At 45.6% G+C, this 25,398-nt stretch overlaps 1 protein-coding gene across 6 annotated transcripts in view; it reads left to right on the forward strand.

Moving 5' to 3' along the window:
- MAPKAPK5 (MAPK activated protein kinase 5) overlaps positions 1-25,398 on the forward strand; it is a 157,887-nt gene that overhangs the window by 35,769 nt on the left and 96,720 nt on the right. For 4 of the 6 annotated variants that reach the window (XM_033954489.1, XM_033954490.1, XM_033954487.1 and 1 more), the window contains exons 2-3: positions 2,112-2,185; positions 18,254-18,329. In XM_033954489.1, the coding sequence (XP_033810380.1) occupies positions 2,112-2,185; positions 18,254-18,329 (150 nt within the window). Of the gene's footprint in view, positions 1-2,111; positions 2,186-18,253; positions 18,330-25,398 lie in introns of those variants that run through there. The other 2 variants (XM_033954493.1, XM_033954492.1) reach the window with 1 other exon arrangement.

Here is a 25,398-nt window from a genome sequence, read left to right on the forward strand (position 1 = left end):
AGGAACCTTATCGTGTGTGATTTTATCTTTAAATATATTTTTTTCTTTTTTACTTTTTATTTTTGTCAATAAGTTATAAAGTTTTATAAAATGCTTGTGCCTAATAATTTTAGCAACAATAGCATATAGTAGCAATTACTTAGCTTATATTTTAAAGACTGGGTCTGGTTCATTCCCCACCGACGCGTTTCATTACTTCATCAGGGTCGGGGAAGGAGAACGCTATAAAAAAACAGATATTAAAGTCATTTATATTTAACAAACCCAGTATCATTAGTAACTAGTACACAGTATACGAAATTGCTACAAAGCTTACCAGAGCCATATTATGTATTAGCTGAAGACTAAATCCATAGTTAATGAACCGGAAGGGAAAAAAACCCGGTTTACGGAGAACTAATAAGTCCAAAACCCCTGATCACCTGACCCAAACCTAGCCAATAGACACCCTAACTATAGACCTTTCACACATTTTCTGCACTGCTCTTGATTACATTCATATACTCACAGTTAGCCAATCACTAGTTAAATTCAGGCCATGGGGATGCATGGTATTGAGTTTATACATCCACCGAAGTTCTTTAATGTTAAGATTATTTTCATGATTGCCTCCCTCCCACCCGATAGGTACTGTGTCAATAATTCGCCATTTAAGATCAGAGATTTTATGATTCATTAAAGACCAATGGCGAACTAAAGGAGCAGTTTCAGTTCCAGTTTTAACTCGGGACTTGTGCTCATTGAGCCTGATATTCATGGGTCTCATAGTGCGCCCTATGTAGATTTTTGGACATGGACATATAATCATGTAAATAACATGATCAGTTTTACAAGTGGTTCTGAATTTAGCTGTAAAAATTTGACCTGTATGTGGATGACTCCATGTTTCCCCTTCTAGGGTATATTCGCACCATTGACAATGGCCACAACTGTAGTGGCCCATCACATCAGAGGTACTATCTTGTTTGTGTTTATAATGTCCAATAAGTTCCCCCAAATTTTTTGCTCTTTTAAAGGCAAATAGTGGAGGCTCGCAGTCAGGTCCCAAAGTTAAATGGATGATATGCCAATGTGAAAGAATGATATTCTTGATATCATAAGCCAGATGGGAGAATTGTTGTACACATACCAACAGTTTCTCTTCTTCGAGATTCTGTTTATATTGAAGAAGTTGATGTCTATGAGCATACTTAGCTCGAGTATATGCTTGTTTTATTATGTGCCTTGGATATCCACGTTGTTTGAAGCGATTTTTCAATATCCTGGCTTGAATTTTATACTCAGCTAAGGAATAACATAGTCGCCTCAATCGTAAAAATTGACTGTGAGGGAGACTCTAAGGTACAGCATGAACAACCACACACTGTTCTTAATAATGGCTAGTCATCATTCCTGAATCTGATGCAGAAGTGTAGGAGTCTATGCCACTGGAAATATGCTCAGTGAAATCAAATGAAGCCGTAACTGTGTCCTTAAGTACGAGTTGTACTTAAATCAGGCATCTGTAACTCGGGGACTGCCTGTACCCTTGCTTAAATATAGGTGGGTTATAAATGTAATAAATTACAATTCAAAATTAATGTTATTTAACTTGTTTGGTATGATCATGTTCAAGTATTAATGTGTTGCTCTTCCACTTCAATTTTATTAATGTGTGAATTCATTTCTTTTAAACACTTCAAAGAGTAGTAAAAAAATAATTTATATGTATGATCTTTGTTTTAGAGGCATCATTCAATTAATTTTCCTTTGTGTTATTTATTTATAAACTTTTCAGCTTGTTAGCTGTCTGACTGGTCTGTGATCCTCAGTAAATTTTTTAGAGGAGGGGATATATATTTTGCAACTTGAAGTGCTGGTACTAATTTTTAAGCCACATGTCAGGCTGTACTGATACCCTGAACTCTGAATTCCGCTGAAGGCAAGGTGGTGATTTGGGCACTAAAGTTAAAGGCCCTTGAAAAATCCATAATTTTAGTAAACTTCACAAATAGAACAGAAATATATTGTGTGACCATTTGTTTTAAGTGAAATGAAGTAGCTGACATGCCCTTTTAATTTTGCTACCAAAAATTTGTTTCTGATCAAGAATAATTCATATTCTTTACTAGGAAACTTCCATCTTGGAAGAGTACAATATTAACTGGACTCAAAAGCTGGGTGCTGGCATCAGTGGTCCTGTGAGGTAAGGAAATGCATCTTTTTCAAATAACCATTGTGAATTGTACTATGCTCAGAGATGGAAGGCCATACCAAATTAAGAATATAAATAAATATTATAAAACATGTCTTAAATAGAAAATGGCAGTTGAGTAGGTCCAAGAAGGCTGAGTAGCAGAGTTGCATTCTGCTGCGCAGAAGGAGTTGAGCTCAATTCCTGGTTCAGGCCTTCCCGGTTTCTAGTTCAGTGGAGATGCTGTGGAGACGGCATTCACAACCATTTGGAGATAAAAAGTCCTCATCATACAATGGCAACACCTAAGTGGCCAGGTTCTGGTACCATGATTGCAGGATTCTGGAAGGAACCTTGGTGTATGGCTTCCACCCAAAAGCTATATTTCAAGAAATGGGTTAAAGTAAGCTCCGAGGGGATTTTAAAATAGGGGGTAAAGTGAAGGCTCATGGCATTATTGCCCAATATTGGTTCCAAAGCTTGAAGCCCAAATCAGCAGGAGAAAAAATGCTGGTTAAAGTCAATTTGACTATCAGGGGGAGGAGTTGGGGGTTGTCATAGCATTTTAAACTGTGACAGAAGCTTTACTCTCTAATCTAATACAAGATTTATGAACTTGAACATTTAGTTCAAGGCTATTTACATAAAAAAGGAGCCACAATAATTAATTGTATGGGAAAATACAATTCCTTGGATAAACAGATGTCCTTGCAATTCTTGAACTAAAAGTACTAACTTTATAATCTATCATATAAAAACATTTTCAACAAGGCTATGGAGTCGGAGTCGAGGAGTCGGAGACAATGTTGGATACTGGAGTCGGAGTTGTGGGTACCAGAAACTGGGGAGAAGGAGTCAAAGGATTTATCTACCGACTCCACAGCCCTGATTTTCAGCATTCTATGAAATTTCCAATAACTACCGTATTTTCACGCATATAACGCACGCGTTATACACGGTTTTTACAAACCGTGCATAACCTTGCGCGTTATACGTGTGAGTGCGTTTTACAAAATTTTTTTTACATAGTTCCCCCCCCCCCCGACGTCCGATTCACCCCCCCCCCGCAGGACCGCTCGCACCCCTACCCCGAAGGACCGCTCGCACGCACTCGCACCCCCACCCTTAAGGACCACTCGTACCCCCACAGCCACCCGAACCCCCCCCCCCCCCCATATCACGTAGAAGCTCCTAGCAGTGTCCTGCTGCTTCCTCTTGGCGGTCCCGGCCCTTCTGTGAGCCCTGCGTCTGCGCTGCTTCGTCTTCTGGCGGTCCCGCCCTTTCTCTGACGTCAGAGAAAGGGCGGGACCGCCGGAAGACGAAGCAGCGCAGAAGCAGGGCTCACAGAAGGGCCGGGACCGCCAAGAGGAAGCAGCAGGACACCGGTAGGAGCTTCTACATGATGGGGGGGGTCGGGAGACTGTGGGGGTGCGAGTGGTCCTTCAGGGTGGGGATGCGGGTGCGGGTGGGAGTGCGTGCGAGCGGTCCTTCGGGGTGGGGGTGCGGGTGCGTGCGAGCGGTCCTTCGGGGTGGGAGTGCGGGTGCGTGCGAGCGGTCCTTTGGGGTGGGGGTGCGAGCGGTCCTGTGGAGGGTTGAATCGGACGTCGGGGGGGAGCATCAGGCTTTCAGGGTGGGGACAGGACTTCAAGGGGGAGAGGAGAGTCGGGGTGGCCTGAAGAGAGTCGGGGCAGCATGCGCGGTATACGGGTGTGCGCGGTATATAAATTTTTTTTACATATATGTCTGTTTCCCGCGCGTTATACCCGTGTGCGCGTTTTACATGGGTGCGCGTTATCTTTGTGAAAATAAGGTAACTTCTGTCCTTATTTGTATAGGTAAATCATTTCAAATAACAATAGCAGCATATATAAAAGAAGAATTAAATTGATGTTTAAGATATATTATTCAGTCTTATCAGACCTGTAGGTAAAATAATTGTATCCACTTGCAAAATTGCTGTCACTTCATACAACAGAAGTGCTAATGCTATAAAGGAGCCTCTAGCCATGGATAGCTGTAGCTGTTGCTCAGCCTTGCAGGGATCTAGGGAAGTCAGGGAACAAGCATGCATGCATCTTAACTTCAAAGTTCATACTCCAGGTGATTAGAACCCTATGTTACATGTTGTTACCTGGGTATGGGGAAAACAGACTTAATCCTTTTTGTAATAATGCAGCTATGTGAACACCAAAAGCAACATTATTAATATAGTATTCGAGAAAGGTGTGATTTTAATTTTGACCTGTGCTTTTTTGCTTCTGGTAAATCTGAGCAGAACCTCTTGTATGGATTTTAACTTAATTCACTTTAGGAACTCTCTCCCCATTCTTCAGTTTCTTTTCCCACTATGATAAAAAGTTGTCTGGTATAGTGTAACCATCTCTCAAGAGGCTGGATAGGCAGGCTGACTAAGGATACTTCCCTGGAGCAAATTACATACTTTTTATTCTTCCTAAGAGGAGCAATTTTATGGCTCCTGAAAAACCAAAAAGTGCTCTTTGTGAAAGTACAAAACTCTTACTTGGATGGCTACACTTCCTTTCTCGAATGCCTATGGTGTTTCTTCCCTTCTTCAGAATACTTAAAGAAAAAAGCTAATCCATCCCTCGCTATCCTGGCTGCCTTTCCTTGGTTTCTGTCCTTGCTTTGAAAGGGTACCATGCAGAGGGAATTGACAACACAGCACAAATGGCACAACAAAGAAAGTGTAATTGGCCACAACCAGTTTATTAAGGATCTGACATGGTATGTTGAGGGTTTTTTTTTCCAATTTTTCTTTATTAACACTTCAAAAATCATGATGTACAATTTACAGAATTCAGCATCTCACAGAAAGCAAATTATAATCTATTGTAGAGTACAGCCAAAACTATACCCAACCCCTTTTTCCTCCCTCCCTCCCATAACTATCCTAGGTCCCTTTACCAGTCTCAACTTTAACAAAAAATGTAAAGATTGAATACTCTTCTTTATTAGGACCATAAGGGTTTTAAATGCGGTCTCACCATGCAGTATACGTGTCCCATATTTTGTGGTAAGTATGCAGGGTGTGATGTCTCATAGCTGTAGTTTAGACATGGTCTTCAGATAACCTAGCTTTGCTTGCACAGAGGCTAGAGTTGGAGCTTTTGCTGCTCACCATGTTGTCACAAGCACGGAAGGGCTGTCTGGTAAGATTTGCCTCTTTGCAGATGACACCAAAATCTACAATAGAGTAGACATGCTGGATGGTGTGAATGACATGAGGAAAGACCTAGTGAAGCTTGAAGAATGGTTTGAAATTCGGCAGCTAAAATTTAATGCTAAGAAATGCAAGGTCATGCATTTGGGCTTCAAAAACTTGAAGGAACAGAACAGTTTAGGGGGTGAAGAACTTTTGTACATGACAGAAGAGTGGGACTCGGGTGTGATTGTATGTGATGATATTAAGGTGATGATATAATATTAAGGCCAAACAGGTTGAAAAGGCGATGGCGAAAGCTAGAAGGATGCTAGGGTGCATAGGAAGAGGTATGGCTAGTAGGAAAAAGGAAGTATTGATGCCACTATATAAGACTGGTGAGACCTCATTTAGAATATTGTGTACAATTCTGGAGACCGCATCTTCAAAAAGATATAAAAAGGATGGAGTCGGTGGGGCAGTAAGTTGGTGGCTGCCTGTGCGGAAATGAAAAAGGTTTGGGGTGGGGGAGGTGCGCTGCTTGCTACGCCACTGCCCCTGATGGAGACAATCAGCCAAAACATAGGCTGTGTCGGATCCTTAATAAATCTGTTGCTTTTACCCTATTTTTGGCCAACTACATTTTTTTTGTCTGGCTTTGAAAGGGAACTGTATCATGTGTGTAATGTGTTAAAGAAACTGATATCAGTTATATCCACCCTCTGTCCTGTAAAATACTCGCTTTAAATTGTGTTTCTTAGTTTGTTCCCCTGGGTTCATAGACAACGGCGTGAAAGACAAAAGTGCGCGCCGACAATTGAGCGCAGTGCGCGCCGCTCTAAATTACAGTTTTTAGGGGCTCCGACGGGGGGTTTTGTTGGGGAACCCCCCCTAGTTTACTTAATAGGCATCGCGCCGGCGTTTTGGGGGGTTGTAACCATCCACATTTTACTGTAAACTGAACTTTTTCCCTAAAAACAGGGAAAAAGTGAAGTTTTCAGTAAAATGTGGGGGGTTATAACCCCCCACACTCCCCACAACGCGGCGCGATGTCTATTAAGTAAAGTGGGGGGGTTCCCCCCCCACGCCCCCTCTATCGGAGCGCTAAAAACAGTAATTTAGAGTGGCGCGGCGGCGCGTGCTGCGCTCAATTGTCTGGGTGCGCCTTTGTCCCGGCGCGCTTTTGACCTGACACCGTTCCCCTGTAACTGTTGCATTCAAAGGGAAGCAGTATGGATGAGGATGAGAACTATGAACATAGCTGCTGGTATCTGGTTGGTTCATGCTGTGCTTGCGGTATCATTTGTGATGACCTAGTTTGTTTTAAAATGACTTTTTCCCATGTGTGTTGTCACTTTTTATAGGCTGCAAAAAGGAACACCCTGCCCTGAATTTCCAGGTTTATTTCTCTATTAGAAAGCGTATTCATTTTTCACAAAGAATAAACACATAAGCAGAGAGCATGCTCTCTCTGACATTGCCCTTGAAACTCTGTAAAACAACACAAGAAACAAATCAAACATTTTTGGGTTTTTGGGCCAATTAGCTCAAGACCGTGAAAGAATTGATTAAAGTTGTTCCCAGCACAGTTGCAAACTACCATAAATACTCTTGTGTAAGTTTACCTGAATTAAAACTGAGGTAACTTCCCTCTCCCAAAGAGGGTGGGGGAAGTTTGACTCAAATATTAACGGAAGTAAGACATTTGGGTCATCTTGGTGATCCATCTACAAAGACTAGAAGTCCTTGTCATAGGTTTAACACATCTATTAACTGCTGTCCTTTCCTCTTTTCTCCCAATGACTGATGCTTCCCCCAAGACTGGCACTTCTGTCTTTCACTCCCCCCTCCATGACCAGCACTAATGTCTTCCCCTCCCATCCTTCCCAATGACCATCTGTGCTACTTTTCCACACCATCATGACTATTGCTGTGCTGCAGTTCCCCCCACCCCCCTCAAAGGTGACCAGTGTTTCTGTTCTCCATCACACCCCTATGACTGGTGCTAGTATCCTCCCATGGATTATTTATTTATTTATTTATTTTAAAAAATGTATAATCTGTTTTTCTTCAAAGCGACTCACCGTTTAACATACATAGTTTAGACCAGTGATGGCGAACCTATGGCACGCGTGCCAGCTGTGGCACACGAAGGCCTTGCAGCTGGCACGCGGGAAGGTCCGCAATTAAGATATGCGGCGAGTGTGCCGGTGTCTGCTTAACAGCTCACCTGGCAACAGGGCCGGACTGGCCATTGGGAGGACCGGGCATTGTCCCGGTGGGCCGCGGCCCATCCTCCTGTGCTGGCTGCAGTCCTGTGAGTGGATGTTTAGCCTGCCTGTCTTCCCCTTAGTATCCTATGAGCCAGGCAGTGTGTGAGGGGGAAGTTGGGGGAGGAAGAGAAGCTTCACACTGAATCTGTCACAGGAACTCAGTGAGGCTGTAGTGTGACTCCACATGTGACATCTGTAATCAGGAACAGTTCCTAGTGCTCCCATGCTAGAGAGGTGAGGATATGGGGGGATGTTAATGTGTCTAATAATGTGCTCCTCTGTAAAAACCTCTGTATCTTCAATGGGGGACATGCTAAATTCGAGGAAATAAAAAAGCTGCTTATGATGATTGCATAGAGAAGTTCAGTAAGCTGAGAGGAGGGCTGGGCTCTCTGTGAACAACCAACACACTAATCCTCTGCGCTGTACCTTATGGAAAACTCAATATAGCAAAAAACAGTAAAGTGTATATGTGGCCCTTCACAGTGCTTTTGTAAACATCATAATAAAATAACAAAGGCTCCAATAATGAAAAATAAAAGTCCTTTTCCCATACACTCAGGTCACCTCTTAATTAGTTGTTATTGTGATGAATCCAATGTTGTATAGTCATTAATGCGATTAATCCAGTTTGCAGGTCATTTTATTTGGGGAATCGCAGTCACTTCTTATTAGTGGCTGGCCGTGCCTCTCAAGTGTGCTTCTGCATTTTAGCCCTGCCCCTGGACTTCAATGGGCGGGGCCTGCGTGAGGTCATGTGATTGGGCTGCTCAACCTAAAATGCCCGGGCCTATTTTTTGTCCCAGTCCGGCCCTGCCTGGCAATGTGTTCCTCGCGGCTGCCTGAACCGCCGCGGGGCTGTGAGACAGTATATTTTTTGACCAAAACGGATGTCTACAATTAGTAAAATTCCCCAATCACATATTTTTTTATGGGGATGGATTTGTATACAGCACTTCATTAGATTTTTTTTATTATACAAATTTTATCTTTTTGTAGACTTGAAGTCTTGAACAAAGAAAATGAGTACAGCAAAAAAAGCAAAAACAGATAGTGGAAGACCATTCCAAGAGGCCTGGACAGAGACATATGGAGTGATTGAACGCAGTGGGAAAGCATTGTGTATTATGTGTAATGAAAGTGTTGTGTCTCGCACATCAAATGTCACTTTGAGACCAACCATAACAGTGTTGCTGAACTTGGTTTAGCTCAAAGAAAAGAGTTCCTTGTAGGAAAATTAAAGAAATATCACTCCCAGTCTCTTAGTTTTAGCAACTATCTTTCAAAAACTAATCATCTTACAGTTGCCAGCTTTCAAATTTCACTGTGCATGACAAAAAATGGTAATCCCCTCTCTGATGGAGATTTTATCAAAAAAGCAATTTTGGCTGGGAGTAATTCACTCTTCCATGATTTCCAAAACAAGGATAAAATTGTGCAGCGCATCTCTGAGATGCCGCTAAGCAGAAATATTGCAAAAGATAGGGTTCTGCGAATGGCTGCTGATGTTAGTCAACAGCTTACTTGCGACTTATAAAAAGCACCCTTCTACTCCATGTGCTTGGATGAAAGTACAGATATTACTAACCATGCAAGACTAGTGCTCATTTTGCGTTATGCTACTGGTGACATCATGAGAGAAGAGCTGGTAAAACTGCTGTCTTTGCCTGGAAGAACACAAGGGATAGATATCCACAATGCTGTGATGGAGGCTTTTTCATCACTAGACATAAGTCCAGAAAAAGTGGTTTCAGTTACTAGCGATGGAGCACCTAGCATGGTGGGGACAACATCAGGATTCATTCATTTCTTTGCTAAGGAAGCAAAACATCCACTGATTCAATTTCACTGCATAATACATCAAGAGGCTCTCTGCGCCAAAGAAAGCAGCAAAAAACTTGACGATGTCCTCAAAGATGTAACAAAAATGGTGAACTTCATCATGGCGCGTGCTTTTAATTTTCGACAATTTCAAGCCCTTCTTGATGAGGTTCAGGCACAATATAACACTTTACTGATGTACAATAATGTCCGGTGGCTGAGCAGAGGACGAGTGTTAGAGAGATTTGTGGCCTGCTTGGAAGAAGTTAGGCTATTTATGAACGAAAAGGGGGAAGACTATCCTCAACTCACCAACATGGCCTGGCTTACCAACCTCATGTTCTTTACAGATTTTACTAACCACTTTAATGTACTAAACAAAAAATTACAAGGCATGGGAAAAACAGCAGAAAGCATGTTTAGTGACATCAAAACTTTTGAGAGAAAATTGCATTTTTTTGAAAAAGACCTTGAGAGTGGACAGCTAAAATATTTTCCCAACCTAAAAATACATTTGGATAATTCTACAACATTTGTGGACAGTCATAAAAAACACCAGGAAATCCACAAAGCATATTCCACCATTGTAGCCGAAGCAAAGGAGAATTTTAGTAAAAGATTTTCTCAGTTCCGTAAGATGGAGACAACCCTTTCATTTATAACTTCCCCAGAAAAGTCCACATTTGAAGATCTTGATCTTTCCTGCTTACAGTGGTTGGATATTCAAAATTTGGAAATGGAGCTACTGGAATTTCAAGAAAGCTCTATCTGGAAAAGTAAATTCAATGACCTGCGTGCGGCTCTTGAACGTATTGAGTGTGAAAGGGTGACAAATGAAATCACTGCTAGCAGTTCTGAAAATGAAATCCTAAAAGCGTGGAATTCTCTGCCAGACAATTTTAAGTCCATGAAAGCACTTGGGATTGCTCTTCTTACTTTGTTTGGGTCGTCCTATGCTTGTGAGCAGCTGTTTTCGGCTTTGAATCATATAAAATCTGATGCTAGAAACAGATTAACGGATGACATGAGTGCTGCATGTGTTGCTCTGAAATTAACGCACTATGAGCCAAGGATTGACAAGTTATCAGCATGCATGCAACAACAAAAATCACATTAATTTTTTTCACAGCATGCCCAATGCATATGTTTACATGAAGCAGTGTTTTCAGTTTGCAGTTAAGACACTTTCTAAGTTATTTAAATATTATTTAAAGATGTTATTTAAAAAAGGGACTTTACATGGCCCTGTTGTATTCCAATCTGAAATTTCCAATAAAAACGGTTGGTTTAATTGAAAGCTCTTTTGTTTTCTTTACATCATATTATTAGAAATGTAATGATTTAACTATTTTCTAATTTGATTGTAAATTTTACAAAAAAACATGTATAGACTCTTTGGGAATACACACCGAGTCTTGACACAGTTACCGTATTTTCACGCATATAACGCGCGCGTTATACACGTTTTTACCTACCGCGCATACCCCTCGCGCGTTATATGCGTGAGCGCGGTATACAAAAGTTTTAAAACATAGTTCCCACCCCGCCCGACGCCCGATTCACCCCCCCAGCAGGACCGCTCGCACCCCCACCCCGAACGACCGCTCGCACGCGCTCCCACCCGCACCCGCATCCACGATCGGAGCAAGAGGGAGCCCAAGCCCTCTTGCCCGGTCGACTCCCCGACGTCCGATACATCCCCCCCCCCCCCGGCAGGACCGCCGACTTCCCGACAATATCGGGCCAGAAGGGAGCCCAAACCCTCCTGGCCACGGCGACCCCCTAACCCCACCCCGCACTACATTACGGGCAGGAGGGATCCCAGGCCCTCCTGCCCTCGACGCAAACCCCCCTCCCCCCCAACGACCGCCCCCCCCCAAGAACCTCCGACCGCCCCCCAGCCGACCCGCGATCCCCCTGGCGACCCCCACGACCCCCCCACCCCCCTTCCCCGTACCTTTGGTAGTTGGCCGGACAGACGGGAGCCAAACCCGCCTGTCCGGCAGGCAGCCAACGAAGGAATGAGGCCGGATTGGCCCATCCATCCTAAAGCTCCGCCTACTGGTGGGGCCTAAGGCGCGTGGGCCAATCAGAATAGGCCCTGGAGCCTTAGGTCCCACCTGGGGGCGCGGCCTGAGGCACATGGTCGGGTTGGGCCCATGTGCCTCAGGCTGCGCCCCCAGGTGGGACCTAAGGCTCCAGGGCCTATTCTGATTGGCCCACGCGCCTTAGGCCCCACCAGTAGGCGGAGCTTTAGGATGGATGGGCCAATCCGGCCTCATTCCTTCGTTGGCTGCCTGCCGGACAGGCGGGTTTGGCTCCCGTCTGTCCGGCCAACTACCAAAGGTACGGGGAAGGGGGGTGGGGGGGTCGTGGGGGTCGCCAGGGGGGTCGCGGGTCGGCTGGGGGGGCGGTCGGAGGTTCTTGGGGGGGGGGCGGTCGTTGGGGGGAGGGGGGTTTGCGTCGAGGGCAGGAGGGCCTGGGATCCCTCCTGCCCGTAATGTAGTGCGGGGTGGGGTTAGGGGGTCGCCGTGGCCAGGAGGGTTTGGCTCCCTTCTGGCCCAACTACCAAAGGTACGGGGAAGGGGGGTGGGGGGGTCGTGGGGGTCGCCAGGGGGGTCGCGGGTCGGCTGGGGGGGGCGGTCGTTGGGGGGAGGGGGGTTTGCGTCGAGGGCAGGAGGGCCTGGGATCCCTCCTGCCCGTAATGTAGTGCGGGGTGGGGTTAGGGGGTCGCCGTGGCCAGGAGGATTTGGGCTCCCTCCTGGCCCGATATTGTTGGGGAGTCGGCGGTCCTTCGGGGGGAGGGATGTATCGGACGTCGGGGGGGGGGGGCATCAGGCTTTCAGGATGGGGACAGACCTTCAAGGGGGGACAGTGCACGGAAGTCAGGGGGGGTGAACGGAGAGTCGGGACAGCGCACGGAAAGTCAAGGCGGGCGAAAGGAGCGTCGGGCAGCATGCGCGGTATACCCGTGAGCGCGGTATACCAAAGTTTTTGTACATATCATCGTGATTTCTGCGCGCTATACCCGTGTGCGCGTTTTATACGGGTGCGCGTTATTTGCGTGAAAATACGGTAATAGTTTTAAGAAGTTTATCTTTTTTTTTTTACTCAGGATACATTTGACATGTTATGTGAATAATACATTTAAAATATATTGTGTAACTGAATCAAATTCTTCCTAAATTCATTAAATTGAATGAAATCATTAAAACATAAATTGCCAATAAATTGAAATGAAAACCAAAGGATTGTGAATCAAATTGATTCTCTGACAATACAAAGATTCCAACCTTTAAAAATGATGTTACATAGTTCAGGCAACTTTATAAAGAGTTTTTAGATACTAAAATCTTGTTATTAAGGTTTAATTGACGTGCTGGCACTTTGAGAAATTCTTTGGTTTTGTGCGGCAGTTTGGGCACTTGGGCTCAAAAAGGTTAGCCATCACTGGTTTAGACTTATACATTTTCAAAGAACCACATATAAGCAGATGAAAATTTAGAGGCCAAAAGTACTGATAATACACTACAAAGGTCTTCAGAGGTTAACATTGTTATTTTCAGAGAGACAAAGTGCTAAGGAAAGCCTGAGCAATTTTATAATTGGTGTGCTGCTGTCCCTCCTTCTGCCCTCCACCACTACATCCGATGACCAGCGCTAGTGTCCTTCTTCCCCCGTCTCCCCGCCATGATGACCATGGCACTAATGTCCCTCCCCCTTCCCGATGACCATTGGCACACTGCTGTCCCTCCTTACCACAACCCCTCCCCAAGATGACTGATGCTGCTGTCATACACCAGGACCCCCTCCCCTTAACTGACATCACACTTACCTGAGCTGAACAAGCTTCCAGTGATCCTCCGTGAAAGTTAGTGTTAACTTTAAACTGTTATGTTTATTGACATCTCTTTTCTTCTGTGTTACCTGGTCTTTTGTGGTACCAAGGTCCACTCCTGTGGTGGGTAGGACCGTTTTTGTGATGTAGACCAACCCATAAGTGTCGTTCGTTATTTGGAGGATTATATTTATTGACATGGCATGAAATCTGCTGTTTGGAATTTTCTTAGGGACTTGATTGATTTTTGTTTAAGTATCAATTTGGCTTGCATGCCATTTGCTTTTTAATACCACTTCCATAGTCTTACTCCTTTGGTCAATCCAGAAGACTACTGAAATTGAGAGAAAAATTTCCATTAACTGAGCTCCAGCGTTAGCATTTCTTGTCAAGGGACATATTGAAATCCAGCTGCATCAGCAAGCCATATCTGTCAGATTGGCCTTTATATATTTATAGTTGGAAAGCATTGGCTGCCCTTTTCAGGTTCTCACCCAGGGTATAGACAATGGCAGTGACTCATTTGCTGGCACTGATATTTGTACTTTACTGCCAATCCATGACACCATTTAGCATAGGGAATGCCTCTCCATATGATGCTACCACTGAGCTTTTTAACTATTGACCAGCAAATCACAGGGAATAGATATAGGGACTTCTTACTATAGCAGTTGGTACTTTATCAAATGTAAGATGAGAGAGAATGGCCAGTGATCTAGAAAAGAGCCAGCAGCTTTGCAGATGGTTTACTAAAATGGCATTTGGTACGTATTGGTAGACAAAACAAACAAGCTGAATCTACAAGTCAGTAAGTGAGTTCTTGATAAGTCTCCCCCCCAAAAAAGGTTTAAATTCAGCTCTCTTAGGGCCCAATGTGCTGTCTTCCTACTCTGTGTCTGTGGGGAAAGAACTTAATAAATTATGCCCTTGGATAGGTCACTGTACTGTATTGGCAGAATCCAGCAATGTAGCAAGCAGCTCATCTTCAAACCTGCACTCTTCCTTCTCCTCCCTACCTCCCTACTACCTACTAGTGCTACCCGATTCACAATTCAAATCGGTTCACCGATTCACTTTGGGTGAATCGATTCGAATCAATTTAAATTTTTTAAAAATCGGCTTCCCGATTCGGACCCTCTCCCCTCGCTCCCTAAAGCAGGAGCGGCAGCGCTGCTCTTGCTGGCTGGCCGCTGCCACACCTGTTTTAGAGGGCGAGGAGGGAGGGTCAGTCGAGAAGTGCTGCGTCCGGCTTCCCTCCTGGCTTCCCCGAAGAACTGTCCCCCCGGATGGACTGCCCCCCCCCCAAAAGACTGCGCACCGCCCCCCCCTCCGGGAAGGCCTCCATGTTCCCCCTGGCCTCCCCGAACCATTTACCTTACAGCTTCAGCTTACAGCCGAAGATCACAGTTACAGCGTCTTTGCACTGCAGTGCTTTGAGTTGTTTCCTCCGCCGCGATCCTGCCTCTGACATCAGAGGAGGGGCGGGACTGCAACAGAGGAAACAGCTCAAAGCACTGCAGTGCAAAGACGCTGTAACCGTGATCTTCGGCTGCAGGCTGAAGCTGTAAGGTAAACGGTTCGGGGAGGCCTACCCGGGGGGGGGGGGAACAGTCTTTTGGGGGGGCAGTCCTTCAGGGGGTGGAACAGGCCTTGGGGGGGTGCAGGCCTTCAAGGGGTGAACAGGCCTTTAACGGGGAACAGGCCTTTAAGGGGGGGGACAGGCCTTCAAAGAGGGGACAGGTCAGGGATGGTGGCATAGGCCTTCAGGGGGGACAGGCAGGCCTTCGGGAGGAGGGGCAGTCCTTCAGGGGGGACAAGCCTTGGGGGGGGGGGAACAGGCCTTTATGGGGGGACAGGCCAGGGATGGTGGCATAGGCCTTCAGGGGAGACAGGCAGGCCTTTGGGAGGGGGTGGGACAGGCCTTGGGGGGGTGCAGGCCTTTAAGGGGGGGTGCATGGTACAGACCTTTAAGGGGGGGGACAGGCCTTCAAAGAGGGGACAGGCTAGGGATGGTGTCATAGGCCTTCAGGGAGGACAGGCAGGCCTTCAAGGGGGGGGACAGGCCTTCAGGAATGGGGGTACAGGCCTTCAGGGGGGAGGTGCAGGGCTGCAGTCCGACAGACCTCAAGCCCCGAAGCAGCAGAAGTAGTGGTGTTCCTGAGCTGCAAACCCCCCAATACCCCCAAAGCAGGTGGTGGTCCTGAGCCACAAACCCTCCTCCCTCCCTCTCTTCCCTGAATCGGTAGCCAGTCAGCAGGAGGCAGTGCTCAAAACAGACTGCTCACGGTCAGCCCTGGCAGGGTCTTTCCTCTGATACGTGATATGTCAAAGGAAAAGCCCTGCCATGGCTGACCACGAGCAGCCTGTTTTGAGTGCTGCCTCCTACTGACTGGCTGATGCTTCAGTCAAGGAAGGAAGGGAGGGAGTGGATTCGCGGCATAGTATCGCCACCTGCTTCTCATGCTTCAGGACAGGAGGGAATTTTTGGGGGGTGGGGAATTGAGATCTGGGTTAGACAAGCTTTCTAATACAGAACTCTCAAGCAACCAAAAAAAGTTATCCAGCATACACCAATCCCCATAGGTGCCGGATAACTGAGGTTCTACTACCGTATTTTCACGCATATAACGCGCGCGTTATACGCGTTTTTACCTACCGCGCATACCCCTCGCGCGTTATATGCGTGAGCGCGGTATACCAAAGTTTTAAAACATAGTTCCCACCCCGCCCGACGCCCGATTCACCCCCCCAGCAGGACCGCTCGCACCCCCACCCCGAACGACCGCTCGCACGCGCTCCCATCCGCACCCGCATCCACGATCGGAGCAAGAGGGAGCCCAAGCCCTCTTGCCCGGCCGACTCCCCGACGTCCGATACATCCCCCCCCCCCGGCAGGACCACTCGCACCCCCACCCCGAACGACCGCCGACTTCCCGACAATATCGGGCCAGAAGGGAGCCCAAACCCTCCTGGCCACGGCGACCCCCTAACCCCACACCGCACTACATTACGGGCAGGAGGGATCCCAGGCCCTCCTGCCCTCGACGCAAACCCCCCTCCCCCCCAAGAACCTCCGACCGCCTCCCAGCCGACCCGCGATCCCCCTGGCGACCCCCACGACCCCCCCACCCCCCCTTCCCCGTACCTTTGGTAGTTGGGCCAGAAGGGAGCCCAAACCCTCCTGGCCACGGCGACCCCCTAACCCCACCCCGCACTACATTACGGGCAGGAGGGATCCCAGGCCCTCCTGCCCTCGACGCAAACCCCCCTCCCCCCCAAGAACCTCCGACCGCCCCCCAGCCGACCCGCGATCCCCCTGGCGACCCCCACGACCCCCCCACCCCCCTTCCCCGTACCTTTAGTAGTTGGCCGGACAGACGGGAGCCAAACCCGCCTGTCCGGCAGGCAGCCAACGAAGGAATGAGGCCGGATTGGCCCATCCATCCTAAAGCTCCGCCTACTGGTGGGGCCTAAGGCGCGTGGGCCAATCAGAATAGGCCCTGGAGCCTTAGGTCCCACCTGGGGGCGCGGCCTGAGGCACATGGGCCCAACCCGACCATGTGCCTCAGGCCGCGCCCCCAGGTGGGACCTAAGGCTCCAGGGCCTATTCTGATTGGCCCACGCGCCTTAGGCCCCACCAGTAGGCGGAGCTTTAGGATGGATGGGCCAATCCGGCCTCATTCCTTCGTTGGCTGCCTGCCGGACAGGCGGGTTTGGCTCCCGTCTGTCCGGCCAACTACTAAAGGTACGGGGAAGGGGGGTGGGGGGGTCGTGGGGGTCGCCAGGGGGATCGCGGGTCGGCTGGGGGGCGGTCGGAGGTTCTTGGGGGGGAGGGGGGTTTGCGTCGAGGGCAGGAGGGCCTGGGATCCCTCCTGCCCGTAATGTAGTGCGGGGTGGGGTTAGGGGGTCGCCGTGGCCAGGAGGGTTTGGGCTCCCTTCTGGCCCAACTACCAAAGGTACGGGGAAGGGGGGTGGGGGGGGTCGTGGGGGTCGCCAGGGGGATCGCGGGTCGGCTGGGAGGCGGTCGGAGGTTCTTGGGGGGGAGGGGGGTTTGCGTCGAGGGCAGGAGGGCCTGGGATCCCTCCTGCCCGTAATGTAGTGCGGTGTGGGGTTAGGGGGTCGCCGTGGCCAGGAGGGTTTGGGCTCCCTTCTGGCCCGATATTGTCGGGAAGTCGGCGGTGTTGTCGGGAAGTCGGGAAGTCGGCGGTGTAAGGGGGGTGGGGGGGTCGTGGGGGTCGCCAGGGGGATCGCGGGTCGGCTGGGGGGCGGTCGGAGGTTCTTGGGGGGGAGGGGGTTTGCGTCGAGGGCAGGAGGGCCTGGGATCCCTCCTGCCCGTAATGTAGTGCGGGGTGGGGTTAGGGGGTCGCCGTGGCCAGGAGGATTTGGGCTCCCTCCTGGCCCGATATTGTTGGGGAGTCGGCGGTCCTTCGGGGGGGGGGAGGGATGTATCGGACGTCGGGGGGGGGCATCAGGCTTTCAGGATGGGGACAGACCTTCAAGGGGGGACAGTGCACGGAAGTCAGGGGGGGTGAACGGAGAGTCGGGACAGCGCACGGAAAGTCAGGGCGGGCGAAAGGAGCGTCGGGCAGCATGCGCGGTATACCCGTGAGCGCGGTATATCAAAGTTTTTGTGCAAATCATCATGATTTCTGCGCGCTATATTCGTGTGCGCGTTTTATACGGGTGCGTGTTATTTGCGTGAAAATACGGTATATTTGGTGGTTTTAAAGTAGCCTAGTGAGCTGCATTCGAAGTACAACAGATCTGTTACTGTTTCTGCTTGAAGAGGTACAACAGATCTTGGATTTTTGGAGGCAAGATAAGCCAGCCCATAAAGATGTTTACCAGGTCCAGTAGTCATACCTCTAATATTAAAGAGGTTTTCTGAAATGTTAAGTACTATTTATGGTTTATAAATTATTTTATGCAACATTATTTTAAATAGTATGAACTACTGGAGCTGTTAATTGCGTGCTTTATTTTGTTAGAGTCTGTGTGAAAAAATCCACTCAAGAACGGTTTGCACTGAAAATTCTTCTTGATCGTCCAAAAGCAAGAAATGAGGTACAGAATTCTTAGTTTTATGTATTGATTGAAGAAACAAAATTGCATAGACAGGAAAAATGTAGTCTGATGACTGTAGTTAATGAGATCCTCCCAGAGGAAGTAATTAACTAGTATGGCACAGGTGTCGCATTTTGTCTTACGATATTAATACATCCCCCGAGTCCAGCACATGGCTCGCTTTATCCCCAAACAGGCTTATATGGAAAAGTTCTCAGCCCAATTAATTTCCTAAATTCTGAGTATTATTTTGCCACTGTAGTTGAAAAGAGTGTTGTTTTATTTTCAATGTGCCAATTTGCAGAATCGTAATGCTATGTTTTGACATTGTTTGTTTCAAATCATTGATTGAACCATGTCAATGAAAAGTGTGGAATTTTCAAGTGTGGAACTCTGAGCTGCCATGAAGTTCCTATTCCTGCAGAAGAAAACTCTAAAGGAAATCCATGAATGTATGATGCAAACATTGAGTGGCAAATGCCCATCATACTCCACAGTGAAGAAGTGGTGTACAAACTTTCAATGAGGATATTTTGAGACAGATGATGCAGCAAGGTCTGTGAGGCTTCAAACGGTGTCAACTCCTGAAATTGTTGACCATGTCCATGACGTGATTTTGACAGATCAGTAAATATCAGCTAAAACATTACATTACATTAGTGATTTCTATTCCGCCAATACCTTGCGGTTCAAGGCGGATTACATAAAAGTTTTCAGAGATTACATAAAAGTTTACATAAAAATTTACAGGGATAGCATAAGAGATGTCATAAGAGTTACATAAGAATTGCCAAAGAGTTGTCGAGATCTTGAGGTGATAAGTGTTGGGTAATAAGAATTACCAAAGAGTTGTCAAGATCTTAAGTGTTGGGTAAATGGAAGCATTATAGTATTAGTTGGGTAGTTAGAAGCATATTAGAGTATATTAAGGGTGTAGAGTGGGTAGGTAGGAACTGGTCATATTAGATAGCTTTTATGTATTTTTTGAAGAGTAGGGTTTTAGTATCTTTTTTGAAGGTTTTGTAGTCTGTGGTCGATGACAACAGAATGGTGATTTATCTGTCCAGTTTAGCTGCTTTGGTGGCTATTAGGTTGTCATATATTTTTTTTTGTTTGACATTTTTGGATTGTGGGTGTGTGAAAAGTGAGTGGGTTCATCTGTGCCTGGATGAGGAGGATTGAGTTAGTCAGTTATTCCAGTAGATTGGGCTTTCTCCGTTAATAGCTTTGAATAGTAGGCAGTAGAATTTGAAGTGTACTCTTGCTTGAATTGGGAGCCAGTGAGAGTCATGGTATGCTTCTGTGATGTGGTCATCTTTTTTCAATGAATAGAGATGAGTCTTAGGGCTGTATTTTGTATAGTTTGTAATTGTTTTATCATGGTCGCTGTACATGGGAGGTATAGTATGTTACAATAGTCTATTAGTCCAAGGATAAGGGATTGTACAAAGAATTTTCGGATTTGTCTTAGATTTCTCATAGTCACAAATGATGCTTTTATTACTTTGTTGATTTGTGGTTGCATGGTACAGTCTCTGTCAATTAGTACTCCCAGAAGTTTTAGTGTGGGTTGAATAGGGTATGAGATCGAGTTTATTACTAGATTTGTTAAGGTAGGAATTTTATTGTTTTCTAGGAGGATGAAGTTTGTTTTGTCAGGGATAAGTTTTAATTTGTGTTCTGTCATCCATGTTATTACTGTTTCGAGTGTTTTGTGTATTGTGCTTGTTATGGTGGGTTCTGGATGGTCGAAGGGGAGGAGAATGGTGATGTCATCTGCATAGCTGTATGAGGTTATGCCCTGTTTGTCTAGGTAGAAGCTGAGGGAGGTTATGTATATATTGAATAGTGTGGGTGATAGGGGTGATCCCTGGGGAACTCCGCAGGGGTTGAACCAGGGTTCTGATTTTTCTTGCTTTGTTTTAACCCTGTAGGTTCTGGATTGTAGGAAGCCTTTGAACCATGAAAATACCTTGTCTGAGATTCCAATGGAGTCTAGAGTATATATGAGAATGTGGTCAACCAGGTTGAAGGCTGCAGAAAGGTCTAATTGTATGAGCAGGATTTTCTTGCCTGTACAGAGGTATTGTCTGGCGGTGTCCATTAGTGTTCCTAGTAGGGTCTCCGTGCTGTTGTTGGCTCTGAAGTCAGACTGTGTGGGGTGAAGTAAGTTGTTTGTCTAGGTATGAGGTTAAGGTTTTGGCTACGAGGCCTTCCATCAGCTTGACGTACAGTGGGATTGACGCTATGGGTCTGTAGTTGGATGGTTGGTTCATTGTTCCTTTGGGGTCTTTTAATATCGGAGTTATGATGATTTCGCTGAGTTCTTGTGGGAAATGACCCTCTGATAGTAAAGATTGTATCCATTGTAGAAGCAGGAAACAGAATAGTGTAGAGACACTATAGATATCCTGGGAACACGTTGGGTGTATAATTCACGAGCAGCTGGGTGTGCAGAAGCTGTCAGCCAATTGGTTGCCCCAATGTTTGAATGCTGATGAGAAGCGACATTGAGTGTACACTTCCAAGTTGATTTTGCAGCATTTTCATTGAGCTGGTGCCAACATTTTGGAATGACCAGTTACTGTTGTTGAAACATGGTTACATCACTGATTCTGAGTCAAAACAACAGTCCATGCAATGGCAGCACTCAGGTTCTCCAAGGCTAAGCAAATTCATGACCCAAAAGTCAGCAGGAAAGGTCATGGCCTCAATGTTTTGGAATCAGGAAGGTGTTGTAATGACTGTCTTCCAAGGGGCCCAACAGTTAGTGCAGAATACTACTGTAACTTGCTATGCTGATTAAAGGAGGTATTGAAAGAAAAAAGGAAAGGGAAGCTGTGAAAAGGGGTTCTTTTTTTGCAAGACAATGCATCTGCTCACAAGACTGGCAAAACAATGGATGTTTTGAAGCAGTTGAGGTTTCCGTGAATAGACATTCACCCTTCTTACCAGATCTTGCTCCCTCTGACTATTTTCTGTTTCCAAACCTTAAAAAGAGTTTGGCAGGACAACAATTTTCAAGTGATTCGGATGTGATTGCAGTAGCGGAGCAGTATTTCAGTGACCAGATATCAGAGTATTTTTTGGAAGGGATACAGAAACTTCAGACACGGTGTGCTTAAGTGTGTTGAACTTGGAGATGAATATGTGGAATAATTTGTAAGTTTCATGGCTCTATGTCATTCCCTTTTTGTTTGGGCTGAGAACTTTTCAGTATCCTCTTGTAAAGTGGTGTAAGATGTGTTGGCAGTACCTTCTGGCTTTAGAGTGTGCATTGTCTAAGTTGGGAATTCCTCAACCCAGTCCTCAAAATGTATCTAGCCAGTCAGGTTTTCAGGAAGCCCAAAGTGAATATGTTTATCCTAGTACAAGCAGGCAGTATATTCTCACCTGTGGGTGACGTCATCCATGGAACCTGGTACAGACAGTGCAAAAGTGCACTGTCATTTAAAACTTTTTTAAGCCTCAAGACTTCCCGTACCACACATGTGGCAGTTCCTTCCCAGCTAGCATTGGCTCGTAAGACAATTGGTTCTCAATTTTCTGTGGAGCTGAGAAACTGTGTTCTTTTGGAGTCAGTCCAAAGGTGCGCCAAACTCAGATTTTTTTGTACCTTCCCAGTATTTTTTTGTCATAGTTTCTTTCTTTTTCTACTTTCCCGGTGTAAAAACTTCTCATTTTTTCCCAGTTTTTGTTTTTGGACTTTCTGCCCAGACCAAGCCTGTTTTCAGACTGGGAGCGTTTTTACAGTTTTCAATCACTTTTGGATAAGAAACCGTTATCTGAGCATCCTTTAATTTCCATATTCATGAAAGGGCCTGTTCCATACTAAGTCACCAAAAAAGACTCCTCTAGTTGCTTGGGATCTTAATGTTGTACTTTTCACTCTAATAAAGCCTCTTGTTCAAAAAGTTCTGAGAGGGACCTGTAGCTGACAGGACCCAAAGCATGGACTGTAGCTTGTGATTGCCATGCCCCAAACAGTCTTCCAACAGTTTTTCTGTGTCAGGCAATAGATGTCTGGCCCCAGCCAGACCTCGGAGCAAAATTACAGGTGTTCAACAACAAAAGGTATATTGACTTACCTCAGCCAAGCCGAGTATCTAAGGGTTGTAATTACAATGCATATGGAAATCACCTCTTCCTCCTTCTTTCCCCTGGGCCTCCTCTAGCTAGTTCTAGCCTTTTATACTTCCTGGTTCCTAATCTAATCTAATCTAGTCTTCAATTTATATATCCAATCCTTTCCCGAAGGAACTTAATTCGGTTTACAATTAATTAAAAAATAAGATAACATTTTAGATTGAATCGGATTGGGCAGCTGGATGGACCATTCGGGTCTTTATCTGCCGTCATCTACTGTGTTATCTAGTAAATCGAATGGAAAGAGTACTATTAGTTAGGATTAGATAGATATTTAAATAGTTGGAGGAACTGGTCTGAATAACTATTGCGTAAACAACCAAGTTTTAGATCTTTCCGAAATTGCTGTAACTGACCTAACAGTCTTAAAAGAGTCTGGCAGTTTATTCCAAATTTCCACCAATTTAAATGACAAAGTTTTGCTAAGTTTCCCGGAACATTTAAGTCCTCTAGAAGATGGAAATGATAATTTATAAATTGTTGTAATCCTTGAATGACAGGATCTAATAGCATTCCAGCATAGAGGGATTGAAGGATCAAATATTCCATAAAGGAATTTAAAAATGACACATGCACACTTAAACTGTATCCTATAACAAACTGGGAGCCAAAGAAGCTTTCTCAACAACGGGGACACATGATTGTACTTTCTCTTTCCAAAGATAAGTTTGGCCTCTGTATTAGCTGCAGTCAATCTAGGCTGCCCTGTTTAATACCCAAATATACAGAATTACAGTAATCCAGTTGAGCAAGTATAGTGGACTGTACCAAAACTCTGGAGGAGAAATCTAGTTGTAATGAGATACCTGACTTCAGTAAAACAACAGCAGGAAGAATTTCTAATCTAGGCCCAATCCAAAGTAATTTGGTTTTTGAAGCATTTAATTTCATTTGGATGGAATTAGCCCACCTCTGAAGCTTAGAGATGCAACTATCTATACCTGTAGCCAAGTTACAAAGATCATGGTTATTTTCCAATAGGATGACGATATCATCCGCATAAGTATATATAGTCTCTACAGACGAGAGACAAAATTTCCCTGATTTCTTCTTCCCGTGTCACTTTGCTCTAATGAAGAGCTATTTATATTAAGGTGGCTCTGGCATTGTGAGGAGATATCCAGCAGGGGAGAGTAGTGGTAGTGTCAAATAGACTCCCTCACAAGCTACCATTCGCTTTATGGTTTATTTGGTTATAGCCCCCCTTTAACAAGGAGGGTTACAATGCCACATTCACAATAAAATATTACAAAACAGCCATAAAACAGACATGATGGACCCCAGTGGTTTATTATATTAGTATCCAGTCACGCATCCTGAGTCCTAACCCAAGAGCTTCTAGCACTTTAAACATAAAGAGTGAAGATACCCTGTCAAAGGCCTTCTTGGTATCAGTGGAGAGGCACACTGATTCCTGCCTCAAGTGACGCACTCACTCTATCTATAAAGCCCGATTGATCTGAATGCACTAAGTGAGGCATCCAGCTCATGAAGCGATCTGCCAGCATCCAAGAAAAGATCTTCATGTCTCTATCCTGCAAGGAGATTGGCCTTAAGAGGCACAGCTCAAGGGATCCTTCACGTTTGGGGAAAAAAGTCACCTCTGCTAGATGCATAAAAAAGGGGAACTGATCCTCAGTTTCCAGTGAGTTAAGGAAGTGCAGCAAGGGAGGCAAGAGAAGATCTTGAAAACTCTTATAAAACTTTACAATCCAGGCGACTTCCTGGGTTTCATGGATCCCAATGCTCATCAGACTTCAATTAAAGTGAGAGGCCTTTCCATACACACTTCATCTGTATCCTGTATCTTTCCCATCTGCGCTGCAGCCAGATATCTCTCTATTTTTACTGGGTCAACGTCCTCCTCAATAAGTATAGGTCTTTCTAATAATTGACAAAGCATCCCTTATTGCTGTTTTGTTCCATTCAAGTGTCTCGTGGCAGTATGTATTGACAAAATATTATTTTGTGCACGCCTCACTTTCAGCCTATGGGCCACTAAGCAACTGGATTTGTGTAAGTTATAGTGCAGGCACTCCAAATTATAACATCTTATTTCCCTCTGCACATCCTCCAACTGCCGCCTACCACTCTATTCCATGGATGATGTTTGTGTATACTTTAATATGCCTATCTGCTGCAAGAGTCTCCTTACTTTTTACTTTTTCTTGCAAAACTTTGCTAAAGAAATAAAGGTGTCCCTGTAGTGTGGCTTTTAGTCCCTCTCTCATTGTTGCAGGGAAGGCCTCATAACCCACATTGAGCTCTTAAGTGTTCCAAAATCCATGTTTCCAATGTACGCCTAACGTCTGGATCATCCAACAAACTATCCTTCAGCCTTCAATATTTTTGCCCCTGACTCAAATGCCAAGTAGCTAGCTCAACCCAAATCAGTGCATGGTCAGGTCAAGTGATTTGCTCTATCCAAGCCTGCGCAACTCTGGGTATCAAATCTCTATCTACATAGATATGATCAGTCCTAGAGTAGGAACCATGTACTGCACAAAAGTGAATGCCTATCCCCGGATACATCCAGTGCCATCCATCTTCCACATTTAAGTTCTATTATATTGTATGTCTTAAAATTCATCTGTTGGTCTTCAGGTGTCTTAGTCAAATTAAAATCCCCTCCAAAAATTAATGAAACCTCTTTATGGTGTAAGATCTTGAGTGTTGGATCCTGAAGAAATTCCCCCTGTGCCTCATTGGGAAAGCAGAGGCGGCTGTTTGATATTCTGTGAGGAAAAGCCGAAGTGATCCCAGATAAGTACTGTTATCATTTTGAAAGAATAAGATAAAGTAGCTGGAATACTTCTCATAGAAAGTAATAATATTAAGATACCCAGCACAATTTGAGAAAAGGATATAAAAGAAGATAAGTTGTAAAATTGAACTATGGATAAAATATGTATGAACTTCAGAA

This window comes from Geotrypetes seraphini, chromosome 8 (assembly GCF_902459505.1).
Source record: "Geotrypetes seraphini chromosome 8, aGeoSer1.1, whole genome shotgun sequence".
Classification (NCBI taxonomy): Eukaryota; Metazoa; Chordata; class Amphibia; order Gymnophiona; family Dermophiidae; genus Geotrypetes; species Geotrypetes seraphini.